This window comes from Grammomys surdaster, unplaced genomic scaffold (assembly GCF_004785775.1).
Source record: "Grammomys surdaster isolate TR1022 unplaced genomic scaffold, NIH_TR_1.0 167, whole genome shotgun sequence".
Classification (NCBI taxonomy): Eukaryota; Metazoa; Chordata; class Mammalia; order Rodentia; family Muridae; genus Grammomys; species Grammomys surdaster.
In genome coordinates this window covers 9655844-9673346 of record NW_021604615.1, presented here as the reverse complement: position 1 = coordinate 9673346, position 17503 = coordinate 9655844, and the positions used below count along the sequence as shown (strand labels likewise).

Sequence of the window (17503 nt, the reverse complement as noted above, 5' to 3'; positions counted from 1 at the left end):
TCTGTGGTACCTTGGTACCCTGTGCTGCCTCAATGATCTCTCAATGTTATCCCTCCCTCCAAAAAAGTATCTATATCTTAAATTCCTAAAATGCTTTATAAGGGTGACATTGATTAAGACAATGTATTTGAAAAAGCCTTGCGGTTTTATAAATGAATTCACCATCCCTTAAAGCTCATTGTCTGCACCAAAAGTTGGAAGAGTCCCTACTTTCCTGTACAAAGCTTCCTTTCTTCCTCCAAACATCAGGGTCTTCCAGACCCTCTGAGGTATTCTTGAGTAAGGAAGAACTGAAATGACACAGAAGGGACAAAGCATGTCACAGAGCAGACCACTGGTGACAAGAACGAAGGGTTGAAATGGTCACGAACAGCCTCTCCTCCACTCCCAGCTTGCCCTGGGCTGACTGAGACATGAAGATGGGACAGCGCCACCTAAGGCATTAGCACTGATTAGCGTCTTGTTCACCCATTAGCACTTCTAGCCCTGAGCTAGGGCACAATGGCAGGAGTTAGGAGAAGGTCTTATGGGAGAACGCGTACTTCTTCCTCTGCAGCCAAGTCATAGAGCTTGCTGTGCTTAGGAAAGCTGGCTCAGGAGGCACGGACCACAGCTTCCATTCCATCAGTTAGGAAACCCATGACCAGCCAAAAGATGAGATTCCTTGATGTATGACACTCGTTCACTAGAATTGGGAGTGTCCAGGTGACTGTTGGGTGGGCAAGGTCCAAGTTAGAACTTCTAGGATCCTGCTTTGTCTTGTTCATTGTACTCCTGGGTGTTTTGTACTACACAAAACATTGGAACAGTGGTATGTGTGTACATAGTAAGTTACACGTATGGAAGTGAGCGCTGGAATAGTGTTCTATCTCTACATGCGGTAGGATTGTAGAAAACAGGGTGCCTAGGACAGGGGCAGAAGAGGAAGCAAAGAGGACATCTGAGTGCTTCTGGGAACTGCACCAAACTCTGATTTCACCGAAGGCTAACTTGGAGCCAGTGAACTCTGACCTCATCCTCAGCATGTCCCAGGTAGACCTTCCGTCCCTTCTGTTCCTTGGGGCCTCACAGCGAGTGTTCAGCAAACCCAGATTCTAAATCTAGCCTTTGCTTCATGCTGAGAGAACTTGAGAGGTTTTACTTTCTGTTGGGATGGATTCCCAGAATAGAAGGATTTTTTCGTGTGTGTGTCTCGATTTTAACTTCCATGGGAGTGCCTTTGCCTCTCAGAAGCTCAATGTAAAAACGTCTCAACAGGACGTCCTGTGAGAACTAATGCAATTTCATCGTTTCTAAAGATGGACAGACAGCATTGTAAGTGATTTCCTCATTGGTGGTCGACAGTAAGTAGAAATTGGACTCAGGATTTAACTCTTCAGACCTTACATACTGAAGTCAGAAAGGAGCGTAAGAAAAGTTTAGTCATGAAAACATTCAGCAAAATGTAGATGATGGCAATGTCACTAACAAGAAACAAGAGGGACTGTTCTAAATGTCCCTCAGAATAAGAGAACAACAACAACAACAAAATCCTTTACTGGGATAGGGGGCGGGGGGAGGTTCTCTATATGGGTGGTCAGATAAAAATGTGTATTTGTATCATGGCACAGACTGCAAGTTAAAGTTCAAATAGTCCCAAGGACCCAGATTGCTTTTAAGTGTCTTCAGAATTCAGCTGCAGGAGTCAGAGTGTGTTCATAGGAATAAATGTCACCTCAGAATGCAAGGAAAAGCTCATACCACAGCCAGCCAGAGAGAAGGGCAAGGCATTCCACACCCCAGACACACCCCGGATCAGATGATCTGTAGCTCAGCGCTTTGGAATGAACAGCTGAGCTGAGCTATAATTTGTAGGGTTTCCCAATGCTCTTTTCCTGGAGAATATGAAATTCTCTTGGTCTGCTAAGAAAGTTCCAGGAGCAAGAAGGAGAAAACAAAGAGATCTGTGGGTCTTGACAAGTGTTAGTCAAGAGACCTGGGTTTCTGGCTCATTCCATCATGGCCTTCCTGGGCCAATTAGCTTAGTTCATTCTGGGTGTTTCTTTACTGTTTAAAACCAATGTTATTCTGGATGTAAAGTCTGAATACAATATTGGGTCAGGGTGTGATGATTTTCATGCTCATTCAAATCCAACCTACCCAGACCTGTCGGTCAGAGTGTACCTACCCCAGGGATCAGATACGCTGACATCAGTGTTGTCCCTGAGAATACTGGCACTGGCTTACTGCCGACTGATCCTTGGATGTCAAGGGAAGAGCTTCACTCCACAGAGTGGCTGTGCTCTGGAGACTGCCCACCCACTGTCTTCTCCCTGAGCTACATGCTTCCACCAGGAACACATGACTACTCGAAGAGTCCCAGAGTCTTCTGGATCCCTCTCATTCCCTACTCCACCTCTGGTTCCTTAGTCTTGAGTTTCAACATGAGCTTGACACTGGTCACCTTGGGGCCCTCCTACTGCAAGTCAGCAGGGATCTTGTCTGCTCACCTCAGCTTCTAAGAGCCCTTTTAACTTCAGCAAAGCTAGCACCCTTCCTGTTCTGCGGGTTTTCTGGTCTACAGACCTATCTCTAGTCTCCGTTTCTCCTTCCCCTTTCAGCCCCAGCACCTCACTTCAAGAGACTGTTGGAGATTCTTCACTCAGACATTCAGTTCCCACCCACTATCCTTTCACCTTGGAAACTCTTCCCAAGAAAGCTGTCCCCATACCTGTTTTCTATGACCTGCCACCCTAGTCCCAGTTCTCCCCTCTCCTGCCTGCTAATCACCTATGCTCAATACAGGACACCTCCTGGACACCAGAGAGCAAGTCCAGTTTTGGTGGTCACCCGTGTACTACATTGCCTAGAACAGCACCTGGCACTCAGCTGGCTCTCCGAGAACAGGAGAGACCAACCAGCTTTGAGGCTAGGAGTCTGCACTTATGGGGGGTGGGGCTTCCTGCTTAGTAAAGACTGGACAGCTGTGGAGGCGTGGCACTTACACAAGGAGGGGAGGGGCCCACAGTCCTGCGGGGCTCGGGACAGCACTACACTATCCTCAGGCCACAAAAATGAGCTCAGGGAAGGGGCCATCTGCCCCACAGAGAAGCAGGCGTCACAAGGAAGCAGATAGGAAGAGAAAGAAAAACTTTGAGAAGCGGAAAGAGAAACTCCACCATAGCTGCAGAGTCAGGGCCTGATAGAAGACTTCCAGTCAAAGCAGATTCCTGTTGGGAGCAGGGCCTCAAGAACACAGCCCAGTCATGTGACCCCATCCTCCACCCTAATGGAGCCCCTTATCCATTTCTATCAGGGAAATGGCTGGTCATCCCGGCCTCCTGCTGGGTGGGGTGGTGCCCAAGGGGAGCCTTCTCATTCTCTTTGAAGTCAGTAATGGGGACAGTGGGGTTGTGAGGACTAGGAGGAAAGGAGGTGGGGGCTGAAATTGGGATGGAATGGATGAATGAATGAATGAATGAATGAATGAATAAAATCCTATTAGGGTTATCTACAAACACCCCCCCACCCCCGCCCAGCAGAAGCTTCCTATTTTGATTTTCTGTCTGTGGACCGCACTCTCTCCCTGGCTCTGGTGTCCTGCTCCAGATCTGCTAGAGGCTGAACATACTTCTCCACTGTAGCCATGGTGGATTGAATGAATCTACCTTGCCATCAGGAATAATACCAGAATCATTTCTTCTTCTACAAAACCCAATCCTTATATTATTTTAATGAAGACGAAGAAAAGGTTTCATTCTAAGCAAACATCTAGGCAAAGATGCAGGAAGTATGGGTCTGTCTGTGTGTCTGTGTGTCTGCGGCGTGTAGCCTGTGTGTGCCATATGTGACTCTTCCAGTCAGTCACTCCTGTCAATCAAGCTGGTGTACATATCTCCATTTCTCTGCCTTGGCCTCCTGAATACAGGGATCAGGGTTTTACCCCCTCTCCCAGCTGGCTTCTGCTTTCTTAAGTTCATACACGGTTATAGGATGGGACCCTGGCACACACTAACTATGTATCCTTACCTGTTGATCTCCAGAGTATGCACTCCGTACCTGCTCTCAATCCGGTACTTGCCTGGCTCCCCTGCCTGGCAGATCAGACTGCTGTCTTTGTACCTGGTGGAGGGAAGCATTCATTTCAGTATACAAGTAGGTATGCTTTTTCAGTTATGTCCCAGACTCCTTTATGGTCTGAGAAACATCTGCTTCTCTTTCCCCTGTCCACAACTCTGGATCCAGCCTTCTACAGGGGGCAGGAGTTGTACCATTCAAGCAGACATATCTACTCAAACCCACATATCTTATGAATTCAGAAGCTATCGTTCCATTTAAGAAGAAACATAGCTAGCCAGGTCCCAGCCTGGTCCAATGGGCTACATTGTAGTTAGAGTCTATAAGGAAAATATCACAGAGTACATGAAGTTTTGGAAGCTCCAAGCCCCCCAACCTGTAAAGCAGAACTTAGCCACCCACAGACTGTATTACAACTGGGCAAGCCTTGGTATCCTTTATGCCTCCTACTACCATGGACGGGATGAGTGACAAGGTTCCAGGACTCCCATGAGAGAGCCAGGACATGGGATATACAGCAATTCCTGATTTCAACAGCCAATAAACAAGAAGGCGCTGTGGAGCTTCAAGATGTAATCCATCAAGATTTACAGCTTCCCTACATGAGCCCTCCTGTAACTAAAGTAGATACATGGGCTCTGTGAACACCGTCAGCAAGAAGCAGTGCATAGACAATGGCCAGGACAACAGACACAAATGTCTATTCAGGGAGCAAGCCTCTTCAACAAAATGCTCTGAAAGAACAGTCGATGTCCCTAAAATGTGAGTGGCAGAGCACTCTAATGACAGGCATTTTGAATGTTGCACGCACTTTTCCCATGTGGACTTGCGTAGGTCTATACGACAGGCTCAGAGGCCTGTGCATAGTTCCTGAAGGGAAGCATCCCTGAATGTTGTCTCTCACCATTGCACCACAGGCGTGGGGAATCCTTGTACGGTGAAACAGAGCCTCACTGACATCCGCTCCCAGATGGTGTGAGACCTCAACCTCACCAGGATCTCAGGGGCCCTGCTCATCCGCTCTTCAAATGAGGGTCTCTCCCAAGCCAGATTGTCTTCCACCTATGGGGAGAAGGGAGGGTGGTCAGGGTGGGTTTGGCAGGAGCAACCCACTTTTAGTGAAGCATTAGACCATTTGCATGCAGACAAACTCTTCTTCTGTACACTCCATGGAGCATGCAGGTCCTCCTACCGTCTGCTCCAGGAAGTACTTGTCCAGCTTGTCCCGAGCCTGTGACCGTGCCAGGTGTACATTCTCTTCCAGCTGGGCCAGCTCACTGAGGAAACGCTGCCTCTTAGCTTCTCCATAAGAAGCCGTTAGAGACCGGTACCTAAGAGAGCCAAGAAGCTCCATTGGTCATAGGACAAGTGACAGATTTGATGGCACTGACAGACTAGACAGGTCCTCTCTGTGTACCCATCCCTCAGTGTGAAGGGATAAAAGAAGATGATGGGGAAAAGCAGAGTAACTTTTCCTATTTATGCTTTCCTCTTTCTTTTCAGCGTGTGCCAGTATACACAGAAAGTTACAAAGAACGGCAGATTGTGGTTTGTTACAATAGCTATGCACAATGTACATCCCTTGCTTTCTTTGGCATGAGAGACAGGTCTAAAATACCTGGGCACTCCTTAGAGTCCTTCAGGAGCAGGCATGTGTGGGACACTGGGAAGGATCCCTGCATGTGGAGGTTGAGGGATCACAGAGAAGTGTCAGCCTTATACCTTGGGGGTGGGGGTTCAGAGCCATCCCTTCCTGTCAAAGCCAAGAACCAATATATACAAGACTGGGCTGATGTCTACAAGGAGCGGTAAGTGCTCGTGATAACACTTGGGACTGGTGAGAGTGGTATGACCCTATGAACAACCCTAGGCTCCAGTCAGTGCTCACTAGGGCCCCTTTCATCCTCCCAGATACCATGCAATGCAATGGCATCGTCTCCCTGAACCCTGTAATCACTCCTAGGAACTCTAGTCACCCAGTCTACTTTCAAAGGAAGAAGTGATCTCAAGATCTGACATGGGACATCAAGTCTCTGCAGGGTTAGGCTCATCCTCTCCCACTGAGGCCAGACAGAGGCAGCCCAGTTAAGGAAATGGGATCCACAGACCAGCAACAGCTTTAGGGACAGCCCTACTCCAATTGTTGGGGGGACCCACATGAACACTGAGCTGCATATCTGCTCCACATGAATGGGGATAGGGGACTAGGTCCAACCCATGTATGCTCTTTGGTTGGTTCAGTTTCTGGGAGCCCCCAAGAGTCCAGGTTAGTTGACTCTGTGGATCTTCCTGTAGAGTTCCTATCTCCTTCAGGGCCCTCAATCCTTCTCACAACTCTTCCATAAGACTCTCCAAGCTTCATCCACTGTTTGGCTGTGTGTCTCTGCACCAGTTTCAGTCAGCTGCTGGGTGGAACCTCTCAGAGGACCTCCACTCTCTCAGAGAAGAGAAGGGGGGATATAGAAGCGGGGGACTGTGAGATGAGGAGACCAGGAATGGGGGGCAGTGACTGGGATAGAACATGAATAAATAAGAATAAATTAATTAATGGAAAAAATCTACCTTTGAAACCTAAATACATACATATATACATACATACATACATACATACATACATACATACATACATACATAGATCTGACAATGGAAAGTTTCCTATATGAGTCATAAGAGTAAAATATTAAGATGCCATAGGCCAGTGGGGTCAGTTCAGGGCTAGTCAAGCCCACACCTGTAACCTACACCTACCGAGAGGACTGACCTCCATAGTTGGCTAAGAGCTGCAACAAAATGGAATCAGACATCATGACTGAAAAATAGACTCAAGGGTTGGAGAACCCGGTACAAACACGCTGTGTGTCATGAAGATTTCCATCAGCTGAGACTGGACAGGTAAGCAACGTGCCAACCAATCAAGTTAATGATCTTCACTTTCCTCGTACTACAGTGGGGACCCTGAGGGACAGGAGCTTACATAGCATATTCAATGTCACACTGATATATGGCTCATAGACATAAAAGGACACAACTCAGATTTCCAAGGTCTAGTCCCCATATTTGTATACAATCAGAAGATAACTTTCCAAAGCAACTGAACACTTAAAACTTCAGATAGTTTGGATGTCCCATGTAGCTAGCCCAGGCTGACCTTGAACTCACTTAGTAGCCAATGATGACCTAAACTCCTGATCCTCTTGCCTCTGCCTAGTTACTGGGATTACAGTCATGCACGCAGACCTATTGTATGTGGGGTGAGGGATGGTACCAAGAGCACTGTGTACGTCAGCTGAGCTATATCCCCAGCTTACAGAGCTTCCATCAGGAAGTCATTCTCTAACACCAGAAGCCATCACTTTATAATAACAGCTACACAATTTGCATGGTATAATATACCTAAGACATTTATAAGCTAATTTGTGTTTTTAAAGGGATGAATAAAATCCATATGTATAATCCACACATATAGTATAATATGTACCTATCCTATGAAGGAACTCCTAAGGTATAACACACTTCAAGTAAGTCTTTAAGTGGGCAGTGTCCACATGCTATTGCATAACAAACTGTTATCTTAGGGCAAGACATGAATTTTAAATTACGATTTCACTGTCTGAATATTCCTGTAGGATGCAGTTCTTTGTAAGAACTATTAAACTTGGTGCGTTTTATTCTTTAGACACACATTTTTAACTAACCAAACGGTAGCACGAGGATTACTAGAAGCATGCTTAAAATAGTCGTAACTTTGACGCTGCCGAGAATCCCTAGGAATACAAATTTGCTATGTCTGGATTTAAAAAAAGACAAAAAACAAACAAACAAACAAACAAAAAACTCACAAAGGATCTAAAAACACTAAGATTCTTGCTTTCATCTTAGTGTACGTTACAATTCTAAAATATATCATGGTCACCGAAGAATCGTCATTTGGGTTTTCCATTACTGGTCCAGCTATTCCATCATTACACAACATTCAAATGAAGCATGATTACCCGACTCTTGTGTGTCCTTCTGATTTAAAGAGATTGTTTCTTTAAAAAAAAAAAATGTTAGGGAGCAGTCGGAGAGATACACAAGAGGTGTGAAATATTTGGCTTCTCATTTTATTCTCTTTAAGATTTATTTTTAATTATTGTAGGTATTGTGTCTGTGAGTACAGATGCAGGAGAAAGCCAGAAGCACAGGATCCCCTGGAAATGGTACCCCAGGTGGTGATGAGCTGCCTGGGAATCAAACTCAGGTCCCCTGTAAAAGCAGCAAGCGTCTCCGCCTTGGAGTCCTTCCTCCAGCCCTCCTCGTGTTAATCTGGAAAGATCAAAGTGCAGCCAACAGCTGTTCTACTATCACCTGGATTTTGCAATTTTAGGACTGACATTTTGGCTCATCCTTCTCTTTCCTATGACAGTGCACCCTTGTGAGCCAAACCCCATTGAAATCTAAGATATGATGATTTATAGAATCGTTCGCAGCCCTCGGTGTCCACAGAGACAGCTGTTTAAACACTGGCTGCCTCCTCAGGAGATGACCTTGCACCGAGGGACAGCGGGCCATGATGGAAACTCAACTGTGGAGTCTGTGGCACCTGAACTTAGAGAAGGGCGGGGATCTAAGTGCAGAGGATAAGCCAGAACCAACATCTCAGCCCTGGCAGTAGCGTGATGGAGATTCAGTCCAAATTCTTCATGTGTTGGGACTGACATCAGATGGTAAAGAGTAAGCAAGGGATGGGAAAACAGGAACATTCAGCACTGGTTATTGGCAAGCTTGGCTTCTCTTGGCTGAACCTCCCCAGCTAGCACCCCACCCTCCTAACACACACACACACACACACACACACACACACACACACAGCGCAGCTGACAGGGGACATGAAGAAGTTACCTATTTTCATTTTCAACTTCCTCCTCTTCTGATGCGCTCACCCGCTTTGCACACAGCCTGCAGGTCGCCCCAGCAGAACTCTGACTGGAAGATCTCTTCGAAGAGGACCTCTCTGTAAGAGACCTCTGGGATGAGGACTGGGTGGTTGCTCGCCTGAACAGACAGCGAAAATAATTAGGCGTGCCCAGAAAATGATTAACACTTAAGCTAACACATAATGCTTCCTTTCTATACCTGAACCTTCCCTGAAGTACACATGTGTGCACCCAGAGCATAGGCACAGACGTACACATATGTGTACATCTATGTCCATACGGATGCACCTGGGTGTGCCTACATTCCTGTATATGTACACATACCTCATATGGAGGCACACACATACACCAATATATATCACACAATCATAAGCAGGAACAGGCATATACATGGACACATGCACATGTTCATACACACACACACATATACATATACATATATATGCACACATATGCATGAGTACACAGAAATCGAAGCCTATGTTTTTGCATATGGTGTCTTCCATTGGTTTGCAAATACCCTCTGAAAAAAACCTTGCCCTGATCTCCCTATGGCTGATGTTATCCCTTCTCTGCCAGCTATTTCTGAACCATACTTCCTGGTTTGCAGCCAAGGTTGTGCGGTGTGTGTGTGTGCGTGTGTGTGTGTGTGTGTGTGTTGAGATGGACTGCAAATGTTTGGCTTTGTTTATAACAAGGGATGGCAACCAAATGAAAACCACAGACATTTCTAAATATAGGATGCTGGTGACATGTGGCAGGCACCTACAGCAAGAGAAGGCCAGCCTCAGAGGTCTCTTCCTGCTCACAGCCCTCTAATCAGCCCATTGAAGCTGCAGATATGCTGCCCACAAACAGTGCCAGGGAGGCACGAGTTGCAAGCTGGGGGAGACCTCGTCCTTCAGGAGCTTGGCCAGGAAGAAACGCCATCCTTCAGAAGATGGAGATGAAGGTGGGACTGGATTCCAGCTCCCCTTGGCAGGCAGGACACTGAGGTGTCACACTTGTTCTATCAGGTAGGGGAACTGTGATTAACAAAGACTTTATTTCCATTTGCCTTGTCATCAATGAATGCTACCAATGCTTTTCCCATTGCTTTTCTCCTTGCTGCCCTATATGGTGTGTGACTTTAAATCTCACTGCTGGAAGACACCAGAGGAAGAGTATAAAAATCAGAGGGCTCGTACTGAGTATTCTTGGGCATCTCCACCATGGGGCTCAGAGCCAACTCACAGGCCACAGAGGATACGTGACAACTCCACCCAGATGGGCCATTCAACCCAACCAACCTCTTGTCTCCAAAAGGGATATATACATCAGAGATGTTCTCTTCTCTGCTTTCAGACTTCCCACAACCCATTTCCTCTCCAGATCTCAGGGAATAGCACAGTTCCTGTCCAGAAAATATCAAAGCCACACACTCAGAATCCATGGAGTCTAGCCAGAACCTGTCAACTTACTTTTTCGCTGCATACTGGTCCAGGAGGTACCTGGTTTGAATGTTTCGATACGACTGGTCAAAGTGCTTGTGTCTTTTCTGGTAGAACGGCACCGCCACCAGGGACATCTTGGGTGTACCTGAGAGAGAAACGAGTGTGGGGAATCAGGTCTTATGCTCTTTGCCTTTCACATCTGCATTATTCCAAGGGAGAAAGATGGAGCTGAGACAACAGCACTGTGAGATAAGTGTGCTTGTTGTGTAAGCATGAAGGCCAGAACGAGGTTCCCATCACCCATATAAAAGACTCAGTGCTACATGTTAGGATAGCCAGCTAACTCCAGGGCTCAAGGTGGCAGAGTAGGGAAGAGAAGAGTCCAGGAGCTCACTGGCCTGGTAGTCCAGACAGATTGGTGATCTCTGGGTTCAATGAGAGACCTTGTCTCGTGGTGTTCAGGTAAAGAAGGTATAGAACAATTGAGAAAGGCACCTGGCAGTGACCTCTGACCTCCACACGTGCATGTGCATACAAACACACATTCAGAGAGAGAGAAAGACATACACACACATTCAGAGAGAAGGAAAGACACACACAGAGAGAGAAAGACAGACACACACACAGACACATAGAGACAGACAGACACACATACAGACACACAGAGATAGACATAGAGAGAGGCAGACAGACAAACACACAGAGAGACAGAGATAGACACACATACTGAGAGAGAGAGGGAGAGTGAAAGAGGGAGAGAGAGGGAGGGAGAGAGAGAAAGGGAGAGAGAGAGAGATTGATTCAGGAAGAGAGACAGACATACATAGAGAGAGAGACAGACAGATACACACACAGACACATACATACACTCAGGAAGACAGACAGACAGACAGGCAGACACAAACACACACAAGAGCAGCTATGCTGATCCCAAGACAGGGAAATGGGGATGATTACACACAAAGAAATCATCCTCGACTACAGTCACAAAGCCCACAGACTTCTCTGAAAACCAGTTTTATTTTTTGTTAGCTTCCCAGAAAATGGGAAAAGGTGACTCTGTGTTTCACTTCATTTCTAGCTTAGCAGTTTTTGTAGAATGCCTAATGCGTCCATGGCAGAGCAGAAAGCCGTGTGAGCAGAGAGGATAAAAATAATTTAAACAGATTAGAAGAGTAAACACATACTTGAACTGACAAGAGCCCGAGGCCACAGAGATAGAGCAACCTGCAAAGGAGAAGAGAGGGCAGCCAAAGAGCCCCCAGCAGGGAACATGTGGCCAGGGCCCTGAGGGGTGACTATGCCACAGACAGAGGTCAGGTGACAGAAAGGGCTCAGAAACATGGTGGTGGGAACACGGTGTGCTGGTGTGCTGTGCAGAGCTACTCTGTGAAGGCTGAAGCCACACCAGAACCTTCCGGGTGGCTGACCCAGGGGTCTTGGAAAATTGCTAGCCCTGCCAGTGCCTCCAAGGGTCATCTGAAGTCATGAACCTTGGGTTGGAACAGAGGCAGGAAAGCACAAACCACGACAGCAATGGAACCCCAGGATGGGAGAAAGTGAGCAAGTCTGGGTGAAATTTTCCCAAGAGATCATCGAGAGATGGGAGAGCATCATAGGAATTACACGTGTTCATCTCGTGCCTGCACTTACCCAAGTAAATAAGATCCATGCCTCGCTTGGTCATCTCTGCACAGATGCCCAGAGGCAGCTTCTCTATATCTCTGTGACCTTTGCTTTCCCAGATAAGACACAAAGAACTGGTCAAGCCTGAGCCTTGGCTGTTGTGTTTAGAGAAATCCACAGCCCAGCTCTGAGGCCACCACTCAGATGCATTCACAGGGTGGGAGCTCAGGATAGGAACGTAGGAGTACCTCAGAGAGGAGACTGCCCCCACTCCAGTCCATGTCACCCAACCCACCTATATATTAGAAGAGTCACCATATTGCATGAGTTACCCCCATGATCAATTCCAGTTACTTAGAATTACAGAGCTGAAGAAGGTCCTGGGTATTATCCAAACAATGAGCCCAGACTACTACCCACTCCCCAAGGTCAGTAAACTTCTATCTTGGGGCCTTGTATGCTTTGACATACTAACATATATCGGTATTCTTAAAAATCGACTTCTGATCCAGCCGTCTCCTGGCCCAGAGGCCATGGCTGGATTCCACGGAGTGTGCCATCACACACAGGCTACAAATGTGTATCAAGGCATTGCACCTTAAGGGCCACACAGAACCAACCCAGCCAGCCTTCAAGGAGAACTCAGAGGTCAAGTGCCAGGCTCCATGCTGAAGCCAAACTTGACTCCTGCTCTGTGATGCTTGGGGCTTACTCCTAATCTCTCCGGCCCTGATATTCCACACTGAATCTATGTAACAGCTGGCACTGAGCTTGGTACAGAGTAACAAACAACAGAACCCGTGGCTGTCTCTGTCACACGGTCACTGTGACACTGGACTGTGACACTGAACCCTAGATAGGAAGGGGTACCCGAAAGACCCTCTTACTTTAACATGGGAGAGCCTCAGCTATATTTCAGCAAGACAATCGCCGAAAAGGTGTGCTGCCTGTGGCTGCCCTGTTGTCTCTGGACCTGTGCCTAGGTGGGGGCTAAAGATGGGCCAGCATTACAGAGGTAGCCACGATGGACTCCTCTCTAGGATTTCTTCCTTGATCCATCTCTTGATGAGTACTTCATCAGAAACCATAGACTATCATATCATTCCATATGTTAGCTTCAATACATGTGTGCTATGTTAGCCTTCAAACTTGCTTGTATCTCTTTGCAAAAAGAACTCCAGACACATGCTACATCCCTGGTGGAACTGTCCACCAAAGAGGCCCATACGTACTTGACTAAGCCCATGCGTCTGTGCGTAATGTAAGATGACATGGGTCTTGATAGCTTCATGATTGTCTCCCCTTTAACTGGTCTGATAGTCCCACTCGATGCCCCAGGCGCAGACAGCACATAGCGTGGTATATCTCTGACACTACCCTCACACGCTGCCGGGTAAGCCTGGAAGTCTTCAAACACTTAATGTGTGAGGAACATACACTTTGTAGTGATTACCGAGGAACTTCTGACCTCAAGTAGTCACGTTTCCTGGGTCCCTCACTCTGACACACCAGACCCACAGGGGATACACCCCCTGGGGACCTTTGGCAAGGACCACAGCATTTTACTGCACTTACTCTGAATGGTTTGTTCCCTCATATCAGGGTAAGGCTTGTGAGTGCTCTCCAAGTGCAGGCACTCCTACTCCATCCGTTTTTCAAACCACAGCCTTTTGAGCAACTGACGTGTGTCCGCCGATGCTGAACCTGAGACCACTGGATTTAAAGGAGGGAATACCTCAGAACTCATTCCTCAGGGACAAAGCAAGCTGGACCTGTGCGCCTCACCCCTGCGCCTGGGGCCCTCTTCTCTCTTCAGATAGCTATCAGTATCATGCTCAAGGAGACAGAACAGGAAGGGAGGACCACTTGGGACCCCAGCATGTGCTCTGCAGCCGTTGCTGACTCCTTGGGACTTTACACTTCAGAACCTACCTGAGCCAAGCTGGGCTCCTAACCCAAGTTATATCAATGGAATCTCCCAGAAGTATATTTCTGAAACCCAGTAAGTGCTCTGGGGCTACATCTGGGGAGCCTCGGGTTTACCCAGCCTAACCCTACTACTGTTCTCTTTATGAAATATTTTAAATGCCCCACACACATACCCAGAAAGCTGAGGAGTAGCTCCTTTCCAAAGGTCGGGTTCTGATGATCCCCTGGAGTTCAGGAGACAGAGAGACTTTGGCTCTAGAGACCTCAAGGCCTGAATGCTCACAGCCGGGCTTCTGTAAAACCAGAGGACTGAACTAATGCCAGAAATATTCCTCTAAATACCCCTCGCCTCTAGCAGCATATGTCCATGGCTGTACGGAGCTAACATCAGAGGCCATGCTGACCAGCAATGCTGAGCCCTCTCAGATGAACACGCCCCACCCGACCTACTGGTGCATTCCAGCAGAGCCAAGACACCAGCTGCTCTCCTGACCACTCCCAGACACTTTCCTCCTCAGCCCAGCTCTGGGGCCACACCCGAGAGGCTCCTAACATGTTTAGGAATCATGACACCATCATGAAACTCTAGTCCGTCCTCCCAGTACTGGGATTGCGTGTCACTTACATACCTTATTCTAAGCCCTCTCTGCAAGGCACAGTGGGAAGAATCCCGTTTGTGCCACTAGACACGGTTTTAGTGTGTGAGGATATGTCATGTTGAAAGCATTTACTCCTCTGCAATTAATGACGCTAAAGATGACAAGGTTCATCGACACATGGAATAAATGAGATTCGTGGAAGAGGAGAGAGAATCACCCGGCACAGAGTAGACCCCAAGGGACAAGCCCCGAGTTCACGAAATGAACTTTTCCCCAGCTCATTCACATCGGAACCTACTTGTCCAAGCGCTTTGCAAAATGTCTTCTTGTCAAAAAGGACGTCGTGCCACCAAAACCAACAACTGGGCACACATCAAGCCTTAGGGGCACGGAGAATCAATTAAACGTGGGTGGATTCTGCAGGGCCCCTCTCTGAGAGCCTTGGCATAAGAAATGGAGAGATATGACTTTGTCTTCACAAAGTACTCAGTTGTCTGTGATGACTCACAGGCTCCCCCAAAATGCTTTGATAGACTATCAAATTTGACACAGGAAGTGATCCCAGGAACCTCCACGTGGGTAATTCTTACAGCAACCCACAGTACCATCCTACTTCACAAAGTAAAATTAAATCAACGATTTTAAAAACTGTACAAAGTGGACAATCTTCCCTTATTCTGCATAGAACAGCCCCTGGGTGCTAAGGTCCCTGATTCATGTCGGTTCCATACAGGTTTGCTACAAATATAATTTAACATCCTCCAGAGGATCCCGCAGCCTACCCCATACTTCAGCTCCACTCTCTCTGCAGACGCAGAGGTATCAGTGGGTGAGCTCATGGGCATAGCATCTCCACAGGGCACATGAAGTTGGCGTGCGCCCCAGAGACTAAGTCCTTGGCTCCTAGGACAGCTTTTTATCTTCCCCCCACCTCAACTATTCAATATCACCTTTAAGTGTCTTCATTCCTCGTGCTCTTTGCTTCCTGTTTTTGTTGCACTCGGGAAAGAAGTAATGTTGGGCAGGTGACAGAAAGCTGGGCATTTCCAGCCTGGCCCTCATATGCAGCATGAGCCCTTCCCTCCTGACAGGCAGGTCACTCTACACAGAGCTGGAGACTTGTAGGATCCAAACCCCAGATGTACAAGGAGAGGAAACCCAACAACCCACAAACAATTGTCCTTTCACTGGAAAAGCTTAAGCCTCCCTCCCAGCCCTTGCCAAGCTCTCAGATAAATGCCTGGGGTTTCTCTGCACCCACTTTTCTAGTCAGCCCTCCCCTCTCTCCATCTTGGATCCTTTGTGAGAATCTCAGACATCAAATCAATTAGCTGACATAGGAACAGAAAAAAGAAATGCAGGAAACCAGTGGATACAACCTACCCTGAAGCAGTGCCAGATTATACAATAATAAGGCCCAGAACATAAAGAAATGAAGAAAGAGCTTGGGGTCACACCTAGAGATGTAATGCACGCAGTTAGTGGACTACTTGCCCCATATGCCTGAAGCCCTGGGCTTGATCTCCAGCACAGCATAAAAACCTGGGGACACATGCCCGTGATTCCAGGAGTCCAGCACTCAGGAGATGAAGGCAGGAGGATCAGAAGTTCAAGGGCATCCTTGGCTAGATAGCAAGTTCAAGACCAGCCTGGTATATATGACCACTTTCCTTCAAAAGTAAGGAGGAGAAGGAAGGGAAGGGAAGGGAAGGGAAGGGAAGGGAAGGGAAGGGAAGGGAAGCCTAACTGAGATGAGCATAGACTCCAATCAAAGACAGGCACAAAGATAGAACTCATTTGAGTTCTCCTATAGTAAGGAATACATACAGGTAATTCTTCACTCTGAACTTGGCCCCCATGGGAAAGCAATTGCAGCATGCTCTGCTGTCTCCCAAAAAGATCACAACTGAGAGAAGAAGAAAACACTCACCCAAAGGAGAAGAGCCAGCAGAGGAGAAAACTACTGTGGAAGAGATTCCCAGACACTGGCTGAGGACAGCAGAGCTAATTTCTCCCTGCAGAGCCCTGTGCTTCCCCCCCATTTATGGCCAGAGGAGGTGCTATATTTAGGCACAGGACTGCCTCTCCCAAACCCATACCTGTATCATAAATCACTGGCCTGCTCTCCAGAGGAGAAGCACCAGATACAAGGGGGCAATCAAACTAGGAAGTAGACAGTGCTGGTACCAAGTCCCAGGGTGCTCTGCTCTTCCCCTCCCTGACTAATGCATGGATGTTGAAAGACAGACCCAAACTCTCAGGCGCGTTTTCTCATTCCCTGAAGGTTTCCTGACATAGGCAGGGGCTCTCCACATGAGCATCCATCTACGTCTGAATCAGCTCTTAGCTGGAGCACCTAGATCCAAGGGTGCTATTGGCTATGGACAGGGAAGACAGCAGCTCTGCGTGTGTGTGTGCACACTCGTGAGTGTGTGTGTGAGTGTGTGTGTACAAGTGCATGTGTGTGAAAGTGTATGTGTGTGTGAGTGTGTCTGTGTGAGAGTGTGTGTGTACAAGTGTGTGTGTGAGTGTGTGTATGTGCGTCTGTGAGAGTGTGTCTGTGTGAGTGTGTGTGTGAGTGTGTCTGTGTGAGTGTGTGTGTGCATGTGTGTTTTGATTAAAAAGCTACTCTAATCCAGATGAGACTTTATCTTGGAAAAATTTACCAGGAGCTGCCTACCTGCATGGGAACAGCTTGCTAGGCAAGCTGACTTATTTATGGTCTCCCTCCAAACTGTGCTGCTTCTGACCTGTGGGGATAACGGCAGGTGTCCATCTTTTCACACAGCGTGTGTTCAAATATAAATAACGTGCACCTGGCATGGTCACGCTGCCAAGGGGAGGAGTCTGGAGGGATGGCCCTGACTTGAGGACTCTCGCCAGTCCACGCTGCAGAGCTGTGTGCTGCTGCGTTAGGTTGTATACTGCAGCAACCACCCACAAG

General features: G+C 47.5%; 1 protein-coding gene across 2 annotated transcripts in view; it reads right to left on the bottom strand.

The window, feature by feature from the left end:
* The window catches only part of Myom2 (myomesin 2), a 69686-nt gene extending 53116 nt beyond the window's left edge, over positions 1–16570 (bottom strand). The window contains exons 1-6 of one of the 2 annotated variants that reach the window (XM_028766343.1): positions 16490–16570; positions 10433–10550; positions 8938–9090; positions 5249–5387; positions 4961–5118; positions 4009–4101 (exon numbers count right to left, since the gene is read on the bottom strand). In XM_028766343.1, the coding sequence (XP_028622176.1) occupies positions 4009–4101; positions 4961–5118; positions 5249–5387; positions 8938–9090; positions 10433–10539 (650 nt within the window). In that variant the 5' untranslated portion in view covers positions 10540–10550; positions 16490–16570. Of the gene's footprint in view, positions 1–4008; positions 4102–4960; positions 5119–5248; positions 5388–8937; positions 9091–10432; positions 10551–14133; positions 14249–16489 lie in introns of those variants that run through there. The other variant, XM_028766344.1, reaches the window with a different exon arrangement.
* Positions 16571–17503: the final 933 nt, after the last annotated feature.